This window comes from Vulpes lagopus, chromosome 17, assembly GCF_018345385.1.
Source record: "Vulpes lagopus strain Blue_001 chromosome 17, ASM1834538v1, whole genome shotgun sequence".
Taxonomy (NCBI): domain Eukaryota; kingdom Metazoa; phylum Chordata; class Mammalia; order Carnivora; family Canidae; genus Vulpes; species Vulpes lagopus.
Genome location: NC_054840.1, coordinates 5,530,649 through 5,544,396, shown reverse-complemented (window position 1 = coordinate 5,544,396; position 13,748 = coordinate 5,530,649). Strand labels below are relative to the sequence as shown.

The following is a 13,748-nucleotide window of genomic DNA, read 5'->3' as shown; positions in this document are numbered from 1 at the left end:
GAAACTTTAGTTTTTGTTATTATTTGCATGGAACCAGAAATCTGGTGTTTGGGGGAATTAACTAGAAGGCTATTGTGGTTCACCTCTGCATCATGGATTACTTCAATGAAATCAAGGCCAGCAGAGGGGTGCCTGGTTGCACATTTGGTTAAGCCTCTCACTCTTGGTTTCTGCTCAGGTCGTGATCTCAGGGGTCATAGATCGAGGCTGGCATTGGGCTCTGCGCTCAGCTGGAGGCTGCTTGACTTTCTCTCTTTTCTCTCTTTCTCTTTCTCTCCTTTCTTCCTCTGCGCTTTCCCCACACGCATGCACACTTGCTCTCTATCTCTTTCTCTCTCTCAAACAAATAAAACTTAAAAGAAAAAAGAAATGAATGCCATTAGAATGCTGATAAACATTTACAATTATATGTAAAACTGTTATGTATATAATTATCACTCAAGTGTCATCATAGCTACCCAAAAGGCAAAAAATAAAAGGATAAATTTAAAATAAGATTTTACTTGGCAGCCAAATCATGGGAATTTAAAGTATTCAACTATTTGGGCCCCTAGCTGGCTCAGTCGGAAGAGCAGATGACTCTTGATCTTGGGGTCATGAGTTTGTGCCTCCAGTTGGGTGTAGAGATTACTTACATAAGTATTTATTTTAAATACAGTATTATTAAATTGCTACTGAGGGATCAACCATCGAGACATAAAGCTGTTTCAAGTTACCTAATAATTTTGATGCACAATTACTAGAGTATCTATTTCCTTGGAGGATGGATATGATTAAGAGAAACTAAAAATCCAGGTGTGCTTTTTGCCAGATTGTGAAGCTTTTTTCTCAGAAGATCCTAGAAAGTCCTATAAATGCTAAATGTGTACTTTCATTAGCTATATTGTAGAATATTGAACTTCATCATTACTGTTTTAAGTATCTTCCTACTGAAGTGTGTACACATTAATGGAAACACCAAGTGAAAGAAGGGAAGTAAAGTTCCTAAATCTGTATCTAAAATAGAGAGGTGGCAGACAGGAAAGGTAAATTCTGCGTAGTCTTGCAAAATTAGAATGCAGAGTATTTTTCTCATCAAAAGGAAACTTGTAGGCACGAAGTTAGCAGTGGAGTAAATACCCTGAGTCCACAGGGCTCCAGTAGTAAGCCAGCACCCCTTCTCAAAACGCCTCTTTGGCGCACGTACTGATTGATCCGCAACTTCGGCTGCGTGTCAGGTTCGCTTGGGATATACCGTAGGCTTAGTAGCAAACTGCTGGAACAGATTTATTACATTCTGATGTTTTCCTTGCCTTGCCAGTAAACTTTGTACTTTCCTTCTCTCTCTGTCTGAAAAGAACCTGGTCACTGGTAACCTAAGTGAGGTAAAGAATAAAAATAAGAGGAATATAGATTTCATCTTATATAAGAATTACTAAATGTTAAAGAGCAGAAAACAGAATTCTCGAAGTAGATTTGTTAACTGCTAGAAAAATCAATTCATATTTTGAATTTTGCTCATGTTCCACTAAATAACTCTTTTTCACATTTCTAAGACTTTGAATATCTGATAACATTCAGGGTCTCTTGACGTTTTTGTTTCTTTTGTTTTTCAAGAATAGTGCAGTAACAATTTTGTCTTTTGCTTACTAAATCCAGAATTAAGGCAGTATAATGTGATGTGACTCTCTGTGTTCTAATATCGGCCAATAAAAACTAACGCCCTTTCATACCTAATACGACATTTGCTTACTTTCCAGATCCTCCAAAGGACAACGGTGGTTCAGAAATACTCAAGTACTTGCTGGAGATTACTGATGGAAATTCTGAAGGTGAAGTTTTGGAAAATTGTTTTACTCTAATCTAGTTTTCTCTTGTACAGACACCATCAGGGATCAGAGTATACTTAAAATATACATTTTTATCATGTCTTTAAATTTTCCATGTCATTTCTTTAAACCAGAGGCCCTAATTAATAGAATAATTACATTTTCACCCCCTGTCTTGGCATGCTTTCTCTGGAAACTCTTATAAGCAGAGAGAGTCAGAAGCAATCAGCAGGAAGGATGAGGTGGAGACAGCAAAGGAGTTCGGTAATCTATAAATTCCCATGTACAGTGAGAGCAAACGGAACATAGTATTATCGTGAGCTAGTGACAGTGTCACGCTTTTATAACAAGTTTAGCAAGTGTCTTTCGGTATTTGTAACATCTGAGTCAGAATAGTCATCACTTGCCACTCTATGTGGATTAAAGTAGTACAGTGTTAAAGATAGAATTCCCTAAATAGTGCCTTTTTAATAATTCTTGAATCTTTTTTCCAATAAAATTCATTGGGTTTTAATAGAAAAAAGTATAATCATCAGAACTTTTAAAATGACATATTTTGCCACTCCGATAATCCCTTTAACCACTCACTTAAAAAAAAAAGTGACTTATGGCATATGGCAAAAAAAGAGCATTAACAGTGCCTTTTGCAAACAGGCAAAGTGCAGGTGTGTGCTTGCCTTTTATTCTGTCCCACAGTAGCCACCTGGAGTACTTTGGTTTTCACGTCAGTCAGCTCCTATTTTAAACTGAAAACAGGAGAATGCTTTGAGATGAGCACAGCTGTTCTGATCGTAAAATCATATCCTGGGCTAAAAACCTGATTTCATTTTTTATGTTAGAAAACCTACCTAGGAGAGAAATCAGGTGTATGCAGCGGCTGCTTGTGAGAACCTAAGTGTATTTGGAATGTTCGTGGATCTCTGATAGATCAGAAGCAGACGCCGTTCTCTACTTAAAGTGAACAGTTCTGCTGGGGCAGGAAGCGGGTGCTTAATGCAGTCTCCTCAGCTGGTCCCTGTTCCCATTTGCCCCATCACAAGTTTTTGACCAGCAGGGTCAGAATAATGCTTTTTAATCACACACACCCGCGCATGCACACCCACCCACCCACCGCCCCTTGGCCCTGGTGCCTGTGACTTCATTCTAAATATGTCATAAGAAGCAGCTGAGGAAAAGTTACTTGAGTAAAATATCATGGAATAGGGCAAAAATATGTTCCCTAAAACAACTTCGTGGAGAAACGGCTTTTGTGAAATAGTCACCTGGCTGTATAGCCCTAGGAAGAGAGCACCTAGCCCTAGGGGGAGAGCGCCCAGCCCTAGGGGAGGAGAGCGCCCAGCCCTAGGGGAGGAGAGCACCTAGCCCTAGGGGGAAAGCGCCCAGCCTTAGGGGGAGAGCACGAAGCCCTGGGTGGGGGAGAGCACCAAGCCCTGGGTGGGGGAGAGCACCTAGCCCTGGGTGGGGGAGAGCGCCCAGCCCTGGAGGGAGAGCACCCAGCCTTAGGGGGGAGCACCCAGCCTTAGGGGGAGAGCGCCCAGCTCTAGGGTGGGGGAGAGCACCCAGCCCTAGGGGGAGAGCACCAAGCCCTGGGTGGGGGAGAGCACCTAGCCCTGGAGGGAGAGCGCCCAGCCCTGGGTGGGGGGAGCACCCAGCCCTGTAGGGAGAGCACCTAGCCCTAGGGGGAGAGCGCCCAGCTGCTCAGATTTGTGAGGCAGGAGGCCCCTGATGCCCACCCCCCCCACCCCCCCACCTCCATGGCAGCAACCTCCCCAGACATCAGGAGCCCTCTCACGGCCCCACCGGCTTCTCTGACCCCAAGGGGTGGTCCAATAACCAGGCCACGCCACCAAGTGCCTCGTTGTTGTCACCTTCCGGTGTCTCTGTGCTGGAGAGAGCTCTGCGAGGACAGCAGGGGGACCGCACCCACCGTGAGCCATGGGAGAGACTGCAGTGTGTCCCAGCCTGCCCAGGCACCTCCTACCACCTGCCCCCTACCTGGCTGGGCCCAAGGCTGCCTCCCACTTCACAGCTTGCTTGACACTGTCCTCAGTCGCTGCTTGTCACCCCCCACCCCCCCACCCTGTGCCACCTACAGACCTTGTGTAGTTTCTAGCATCCAGACCTCATAGCCAGGAGATGTAATAAGGGCGGTATTAAGTAGTTTGGCCGGCAGTACTAAGTAGTAAGAATGACTCCATGTTATTTTAAATATTTAACTTTGTGAAGGAAATGGAAAGAGGGCCCTTGGCTATTAAAAAGAAAAAAATATATATATATATACACACACACACATATAGGAGACGCCGGTTCTCATGGAAACCCCTTGGAGCATTTTCTCATCAGTAACAGTCAATACTATTACATTTTCGCAGAAGGCATAAACTCATGCACGAGCCTTGTTTTACAGCGAGTCAGTGGGAAGTGGCGTACAGTGGATCGGCTACAGAGTACACCTTCACCCACCTGAAACCAGGCACTTTGTACAAACTCCGAGCATGCTGCATCAGTACTGGTGGACACAGTCAGGTTGGTTCTGCTCCGGTGTAGACGCAAGCTTCTTGGGTCAAATCCAGACAACCAGTCAATAGCATCAGAATGAAATTACGGTCTCAGCATGTATTGTGGTAATGCCACCTGCCACGGTATCGCATCAGGGAATGGAAACTAGGCTGTTTTTTAAATTGTTCTTTAGAGGACAAAAAAAAAAAAAAAAAAAAAAGCCCAGAATATTCTCCGCTGAATTACCGTGTTGCCAGGTACATTTGTCACTTAGCTGTTTCCTGGAAGACTTTGGCGTGATCACATGTGACAGCTGAAAATTGAATGTCACCTGGCATTCACATTAGCTAAGGAGCCTCTGTAATTGCAACAATAGAAAAGCATAGGGCAGAAAAAAATAAGTGGGAAATATCAGAAAGGGAGACAGAACATGAGAGACTCCTAACTCTGGGAAACGAACTAGGGGTGGTAGAAGGGGAGGTGGGCGGGGGGTGGGGGTGACTGGGTGACGGGCACTGAGGAGGGTACTTGACAGGATGAGCACTGGGTGTTATTCTATATGTTGACAAATTGAACACAAACAAAAAATAAATTTATAAAAAATCAAAAAAATAGAAAAGCATAGACTTTAGAGTCAAAAGATGTGACCTCTTGTAGGGCTCTGCTGCTGCCCCTTCTGGCAGCCTTTGTGAGAGAGACACACCTTCCCCAAGGTACTTTACTGCCATCTGCTGGAAAGTCATCACAAAAGCCGTGTGACAGTGCCCAACCTACACAGCTGTACGCAGCAGCCTGTCCCTTAACATCTGCTGTTTATTTGACCTTAGAGCAGCCCACTTAACATGTCAGGGGCCTTGGTTTCGATCACACGGTGTTGTCCTGGGCTCAGAATAACCTTATAGACCTACAGGGAGGGCCCTAGAAGCAGATAGTTGTCTGGTGGCTTTACCTGACATTCAGAAAGCGAGTGAAAGGCAGGATAGTAAAAAGCCGTTTTCATGGGAGGGATATTTAACACTGTGGTTTGAAACCATTAACACTAAGAGCGGCTGAGAGATGGTGGTTTGTGTGGATTTATTTTTCACGGGGATCCTTGCGGCCGGGGCGCCTGGCTGTGCAGTCAGCGGTCAGCGTACCTCCAGTGCCGTCTGGTGTTTCCTCCGTGTCCCCGCCCCGCAAGGATAGCGGCACCGTGATGTCGAGGCTACCCGCATGGAGGGAGCGCTGGACCGGCCTCCAGAGCCAGCGCCCTCTAGGATGCCTCCCCTCAAAGCCACGGGTGGTCAGCCGGCCCCTCCTGGGGTGAGGCCCGGCACAGAGGCTGTGCTGCCTGGCCGTACGGAGGACGAGTCCTCGGGACACAGGATGCGTGTGGCTGAGCGACATAGCAGCCCCCCCCATCTCAGAGATGTTCAGCTTCCGCATCACTGGCCTCATGCGGCCACGTCCTGCAGAAAGGCCAACTGTTACTAGCAGAGCCTGCTGCTCAACGTCAGACTCAGCTGATTAATATTAGTCCTGTTAGCCTTTCTGCTCTGTATGTGGATGGCCAGCCACTCGCGACACCGCTTAAAAACGTCATCCCGCTGCTGTCCCGTGTCCCCTTCTGTCCTCACAGAGGATCTCTCGGATTGTAGTTGAAGGGAAAGCAAGTGTGTGCTCAGAATACGCAACCACGTCTGTGACTCCGACCTCGGACGTGATCATTTTTACCAGCGCACACGCGAGGGGTCTCGTTGAAAACACTCAGGTGTCCACATCCCACGTGTGACCCCGTTGTGGCTGTTGAGTCACAGGGTAGCCTTGCCTGGCACGGGGAGGCCCAGCGAGTTCCGGTAGCTGAGAGCCGCCTGTCCGCTGTTTCTCCCGCAGTGCTCCGAGAGCCTCCCCGCGCGCACGCTGAGCATCGCCCCCGGTCAGTGCCGGCCCCCGAGGGTCCTGGGTCGACCGAAGCACAAAGAAGTCCACTTAGAGTGGGGTGAGTGAGCGGATCTCCACGTTGGCAACCGGACGGTTGGAGACTGAGGTTTAAGATTTAAGGCCTTGTTAGGAGGTCGGCCGTGTCCCCTAAACCCCGGTGCCTTGGGTTGAAGATGCCCACGTCCTGTTGAGCGTGTGCCAGCCCGGGTTTGTGTTCCCCTGTGCACCGCCTCTGGGCCTCCCACTCCTGTTGGGGCCGCACACGGGCACCCCCTGTCCTTCCGAGGGCACCTTCCTAGAGGCGCGCTCAGAGCAGCCAGTCTTCTTCAGGAACTTTTCCACTTTAGTCATAAAAGCAAAGTTGTGCGCAATTGAGAGAGGAGAGCGAGAGGAGGTCCGAACGGTGACGTCTCGTTCTCCTCGTCTTTTGTCCTGGGGGTCCCGGCACTTTGCAGTATTAACTGAGGCTGTGTGAGCGTCTCCTGTCCACAGCATGGAAAGTCGCAGATAGAAGCGCGCACCAGTCTGTCAGACTGCTTTCCCCACCACGTAGGTCTACAAAATAATGTCATACGGTACCAGCTTTGGGTCGTTTATCTTGATTTCACGCGACCTCTGGTTTTAACTTAAGATTCCTTCGGTAGCTTCCTCTCCTTAAGCGTGTAAAGAACTTTGCCTAATGATTCTGTTCTTTTCAAATTATTTCGTTCCTGTAGTTCAGTGTACTTGCTTGGGCAAGTACGGATGATAGCATTCAGAAGCTGCTTTATCTCTTTTCTTTGGGGGAGGGGGGAGGTCTTGTGTAAGAAAGGTGCTGGGGACTCCCCACCCCAAACCCGGTGGGAAACCACGTGCGAGCTGGTCAGGTGCAGGCAGGAAAGTGTTGTAAGATGCAAAGCATCCTCCGTTCCCAGACGTTCCTGCCTCCGAAAGTGGCTGCGAGGTCTCGGAGTACAGCGTGGAGATGACTGAACCCGAGGACGTGGCCTCCGAGGTGTACCACGGGCCGGAGCTCCAGTGCACCGTCGGCAACCTGCTCCCGGGGACCGTGTACCGCTTCCGGGTGAGGGCTCTGAACGACGGCGGGGTGAGTGCAAGCTTGTACGCCGTGCGTACTCGGGATCCGGGGCTCTCCCCCCCCCCAGCCCCCTCCGGAGTCCGCGACAGTGTCTCTCCAGCCTCGACACCCATGCAAGAAGCGTGTGTAAAATCTGTTGAACCCAGCATTGGAAATCTCATTTTACCCTTATATCATTTTTTTTTTAAGATTTTATTAGAGAGCGAGCGAGCCCACGAGCAAGGGCAGGGGGGAGGAGCAGAGGTTAGAGGGAGAAGCAGACTCACTGAGCAGGGAGCCCGATGGGGGCTTGATCCCAGGACCCCAGGATCATGACCTGAGCCAAAGGCAGACGCTCAGCCACTGAGCCACCCAGGCGCCCCGTCCTATCATCCTATTAAGAAAGGGTTCAGCGTTGGTAAGATCACCCTTTTGAAGCTTTTGGCCACTTTGAAAATAATCTTGCACTCGCTCGTTGACGGTGTTGCTCAGTTCCAGGCGGTGAGGACCACGTAATGACTCCTTTAGTGTGTCTAAATGACCCAGCAGTATCTTAGGTCTGTTTTCAGAACCCGAGTGGGGTAGAGGCCAGGGAGGCCAGCTTCTTGTGTTTGTTTCAAGCAAAGACGGAGAAATGCTTCTCCGCCTTCTGCTGCTTCCCTGGGAGGTGTGGAGATGGCCCAGCAGAGACCGAAAGTCTATGTCTGTGTTACGCCTTTATTTTTAAGTTGCACAGTAACGTAGGTTGGGGGAGAGTCATGGTAAGAGCAAGGTAACCGGCAACGGTCGGGCTCTCTGGTGTACCCTCAGCCCCCCAGGCGTGCCTGGGGGTCGTACGCTTGAGTTCCATACAAATAAGTAGGGGAAATTAATTGATGGAATTTTTATTTTATTTTTGATGGAATTTTTAAAAATAAGAAAGCACAACTGATAGCACAGAGTTGGCAGTGACTTTTCCTCGCTTTCGGCAGCCCTGCACGAGCCTGGCAGAGGGAAACCTGTTAGTCTCCAGTCCCTTGCCTGTTGGCCACACTCTCTGTGAAGACGTTGGCTCCAAAGTGGGATCCCAAACCTTTAGCAAGAGCTGACTTTCTTCCAAATCCCAGTTGGGACAGAATTTCAGACTCAGCACAACTATTCTGGGGGGGGTGGGGGGGAGGGATGACTGTGAAACTAAACAAAAATGTTTCAATGAGAAGGAGGCTTATGCACCCAATTTCATATAATTAAAAATAGTGTGGAAGAGGATGACCACAGATGCCGCAGCAACTGTCGTACTGTTTTTGCTCTCTTTCCCGTCAGCTGGTCAGGGCATCTCTGCCATAACAAAGATGGATGTGCAGCTCTGTTGCTCTGAGTTTTACTTTCTGTCTCCTTTCACTAATTCATCATCTAAAAAACTGTCGGCGGCCTTGGTTTATTCCCATTACATTGAAAGTTATCCATAGACCTGACTGTAGTCAGCATCTGAGGTCTATTCCAGAGAGCATCTCTCCCATCTGCCCCCGCTGCCCGGCATCTTTGCAAGTTATCTTGGAAAATTTGAGTGGTGTTTTTCGTTGTTGTGTTTTGGGTTCCCCCCCCCCCATTTTGGAAAAACAGAGTCATACGCTTCATTAGCCTGGAAATTATTTTCTTTTATTCTTTGCCCCAACTATGTGTGGTATCCCAAATTCCACTATTAAAATGGGTGATTATGGTTCTCTCAGAATGATGGTGGTTGCCTGTGAATAGTGTGATCACCCAAGGCCCTATGAAGAACAGAGGAGTGCAGCATAAACCTGGAGATGGTCGAGACGGTGGGGTCGTACCGAGAACAGGTTAACAGGAGCATTCATTTCTAAGTAGAAAATACCAGTAACTAGAAGAATTAGCTCAGAATTTGTTAACCACCAGTTTCAAGCAGATTTTTGTGTGTTAACAATTAAGCTGCGGTGTACATCTGACTTCGTTTTCTTTGACGTCCTGTGAGAAATGTTAAAACAGAATGCTGTGCTGTGAAAGAAATCAGCATGTTTTTGTTTCTGGTGTCACAGTAAAGGAAGAATGTTTGGTAAACCTGATCTTTTGGAATAAAAAGATTACGTGTATAATAGGCATTTACCACTCAGGGAATGTATGTGGGAAAAAGTCAGGGCACATTCCATTGAAGGTGAAAGCCATTAGGTGATATTTTTCAATCCGTTCTGCTGGTGGTGTTAGCCTGGCCCTTACATGTGCACACGGACACACGTGTGTGCACAGTGTCCATGCAGGCATGTGTGTGTTCTTCTCTTTCAGTACGGCCCCTATTCTGATGTCTCAGAAATCACCACTGCTGCAGGGCCTCCTGGACAATGCAAAGCACCTTGTATTTCTTTTACACCTGACGGCTGTGTCCTAGTGGGTTGGGAGGTAAGTCAGGCGCGTGTTCTGCATCGGCTTCTGTTTCTTGTACTTCGTCTGCCCCCAAATGCAAGTTACGAGAAACCTACAAAGCTAAAATTCACATGTAGGTGATTTTTACACATTAATCTCCCTTGGCACTTGCTTATGTCACTTAGAGTTGTGGAAATTTTATCACTTGTCAGACCTGAGTCTCTCTTTCATGCTTCTTTCTTTTGTATCTGATTACCCAGGGGCATGTGGCTCTTTTGCCCAGTTACGTGGTTGGACACAAACGTTAGAGGATTTTCTTCTCAACGAAATTAACTACTTGAGTTTTTGCTTTCCAGAGTCCTGAAAGCTCTGGTGCTGACATCTCAGAGTACAGGTTGGAATGGGGAGAAGATGAAGAATCCTTAGAACTCATTTATCACGGGACAGACACCGGCTTTGAGATAAGGGATCTGTTGCCCGCTGCACAATATTGCTGTAGACTACAGGTAGGTTGACGTTACTTAGATGTTACTAGTAGACCCTGGTGTTCACAAAAGACTCTGGGGAACTTAACGACTTGTGATGGAGGCTATCGAGGGATGATCTGGAAAAAAGAGTGCTTTTAAATAAAAACAAATTCAGTTTGGTGTCTTATAATTAATTATATATTATTTATATATATTATTATTATACATGTTATTTATATATACATTATTAAAATTATGCTTCTCACCACACTTATGTCTTGTGAATTCACTGAATAAATGACCGAATCCAAGGCAGAGGTGTCACGGCTCCTTAGGGAAGGCTCCTTCTGTCTGCGTTCTCCTGAGATGCACAGTTCAGTGGGGCAGACGCTTAAAAATGACAAAAGGCAGAAGATGTATGTGCTGGTTGTTAAATGGAGCCAGAAACAAACATTAGAGTGATTTGGACTAGTCTGTATTAGATTACGGGATCCGCCTCCCACTTCTCAATGGCCATTCCCAAGGACGGTTAGCTGGAAGCTTTGACTTTGGAGTCCAAATGGAATAACATCAACAACAGCTGGCTCTTAGCCTAACCCCTAACAGTGAAGGTAGTCATGAGTTTACTCTACTCTTGACTTTTACTTTATTGATTTGGTTATTTTTCTCCCTTTGTAAAGCCTTATTTTCCTGAGAAAACAGAGTTCTCTGTCCATTTCTTTCCATTTGTTTATTAACATTTTTGGGTACAACTTTATCCCAGAATCAAAGGATGATCAAGAGGAGAGATACAAAGATTAGTCAGACATGGTTCTTGACCTTGGAGAAGTCTGTCTTCACACATGTTTAGATTTAAGCCAGATTTAGGTTTCTACCCGATTTAAGTGATGAATCAAATTGCTTATTACAAGTGCATCAGCCTATCGGTGTCTCATTGGAGAAAATATTCCCTTCCCAAATTAATTTTCCAGATCAACCGAGGCTTCTCTGTTGAATTCTGAATCCTGCTTTATTATAAACATTCTGATTAAACTCTTTTGTTATACACCTTCCTTCCTTCTTGAATGGAGCACCTGGGACATAATTAACTCTTTGTCAATGAGTCAGGGTCACAGCACATTATCTGATCTTTATAATAGCAGTGCTGAGTCACTGGGAAAAGGTTACAAAATATGTGCTACACTCCTGTTTTTGGAACAAGGCAGGATATAAATAAAGAACTGTCTGCCACCACAGGAAAGAACTTCACTACACTTTACGAGTTTTGATCCCCTTAAAATGTTCTTCTACTTCATTTCCTCCTTTCGGGGTATATGTTGTCGTTTAGCACCCACTCTCTCCCCCAAACTGATTTCAAAAGATACATTGACCAGAGTAAGAAGAGAGCCTGCAGAATCATCTTGCCTCTCTGTTTTGAAAGTTTAGAGGTAAAAAGTATTTTCAAATGTCATTTCAATTTCAAATGTCAGACCTTGTGAAGGAATATAGTACAGTTTTTTTCTTTAAGATTTATTTACTTGTTAGAGCTGAGAGAGAGAGAGAGAGAGAGAGAGAGAGAGAGAGAGGAGAAAGAAAGCGAGCACAGGAGCAGAGGAAGAGGGAAAGAATCTCAAGCAGACTCTGCTGAGTGAGGAACCCAACATGGGGATTTGATGTCAAGACCCTGAGATCATGACCTGAGCCAAAATCAACACTTAACTGACTGAGCCACCCAGGTACCCCAAGGCATTCTTTTAAGAACCACCATTGCGATGCAAAAAAAAATGTATTGTCAGGAAAAAGGTCTCCTCAAATCCATATTGATTTCCTTGGCACATATGGGCCAGATATGAATTATTTTCATTTGACTTACTGCAAAGTCAGGCTAAACCCAAATAGTCTCTTTGAATATTTGGCATCTTAAAAATTAAATCACTGTGATACTCACATTGTGTTTTTTATAAAACTCGGGTGAAGCATTTGTTTTGCTCAAGAACTTCTATTTTATATTCTTCCTTAAGAGTATTTTAATTAACAAGGACCAAAACAGTTCCATTCACATGAGGCCTGTTGTATATTATAGGCATACTTTTATTTATTTTATTAAAAGAGTCTTCCAAATTGTTTTGTTTTTTGGAAACTGATGATGATAAATAGTATAAATCAAGAAAACATTTCCCATAAAAGAAAGCTAGTAAAAGAAAGTGGGATCCTGGAGTAGAAAAAGAACATTATTGAAGAAACTGGGAAGGTTGGAATCAGGTCTGTATGTAGTTAATAGTGTCGTGTCAATGATAATTTTGCGGTTGCTGTTTTGTTCTCGATCTTCCCCAGAAGGGAAGCGCTGGGCTGTTGGCCAGGATCTTCCATGTTGATCAATTTAATCTTTACAATGATCCTATGGATTAGAATCTGTCCCCATTTTATATCTGAGGAAACAGGCTCTGAGATAGTAAATTGCCTAAGATCACACAATATACATACATATGTATGTGCATGCTAACTGTACAGTTAATAAGTAATAGAATCCAGATTTGAACTAAGCTCCAACTCTAAAAGCCATCTCTTTTCCTTCTATTACATGGTGATATAAAGCCTCAATTATTATGAACATTGAGCTCCATGATGTCTTATTTTTCTATCCGTGTGTGATCAATTTGTATTTAAAAAAAATAAAATCTCTAAATATATGCTCTTAAAATAAATCGTGACATTAAGAATTTTACCAAAAAGAGGGCAGCCCTGGTGGCCCAGAGGTTTAACGCCACCTTCAGCCCAGGGTGTGATCCTGGAGACCCGGGATCGAGTCCCATGTCGTGCTCCCTGCAGGGAGCCTGCTTCTCCCTCTGCCTGTGTCTCTGCGTCTCTCTCTCTCTCTCTCTCTCTCTCTCATTCTGTGTCTTTCATAAATAAAATCTTAAAAAAAAAAAAAGAATTTTACCAAAAAGAGAGTTAGGTATTGTCATGAAATAGGACTAGATAGGACAAAATATTACAGTAGAGTTTCAAGAGTGATTTGTTAGCAAATGAATGCTCTGAACTTCTTTGAAATCAACAATAATATATAAATGTTATAGAGGAGCCCGGGGGGCTCACTCGGCTAAGGGTTTGCCTTTGGCTCAGGTGGTGATCTCAGGGTCCTGGGATTGATCAGGCTTCCTATGCAGCAGGGAGTCTGCTTCTCCATCTCTCTCTACCCCCCTCTTTCCCCTCTTCATTTTTTTTCTCTCAAATAAATAAAATCTTTTAAAATTAAATAAAACATTAAAAAATAATGTTACAACTTCTGTTTCAAACCCTTGATTAAAGAGTTCAGACTACTTTAATTTTATAATGTGTCCTCATAACCCCTCTTATGAATTCAATGAGAACTAGATTTTAGAGTACATTCACTTTTGTAAGGAGGCTGCTAAATGTTTTTCTGTTTCTAAGGGAAAAAAAATAGACACTTAATAACATTTATTGAGCACATATTCTGTATCAGGTACTGTTCTAGTTGCTGGGGAGATAGCAGTGAGCCAAACAGACATCTTTGCCCTTATAGAAGGTACATTCTCATCTGGGAGAAATGAAGTATATCCTATGGTGGTGATAAATACTATGATGAAAAATAAAGCAAAGAAGAGAAATAGGAAATGAAGAGGATCACGGAGGGTGAAG

At 45.0% G+C, this 13,748-nt stretch overlaps 1 protein-coding gene across 1 annotated transcript in view; it reads left to right on the top strand.

Annotated features, from left to right (window-relative positions):
- The window catches only part of FNDC3B (fibronectin type III domain containing 3B), a 336,187-nt gene that overhangs the window by 282,035 nt on the left and 40,404 nt on the right, over positions 1–13,748 (top strand). The window contains exons 16-21 of the mRNA XM_041731610.1: positions 1,740–1,811; positions 4,216–4,334; positions 6,180–6,285; positions 7,142–7,314; positions 9,565–9,678; positions 9,999–10,148. Of these exons, the coding sequence (XP_041587544.1) occupies positions 1,740–1,811; positions 4,216–4,334; positions 6,180–6,285; positions 7,142–7,314; positions 9,565–9,678; positions 9,999–10,148 (734 nt within the window). The remainder of the gene's footprint in view (positions 1–1,739; positions 1,812–4,215; positions 4,335–6,179; positions 6,286–7,141; positions 7,315–9,564; positions 9,679–9,998; positions 10,149–13,748) is intronic.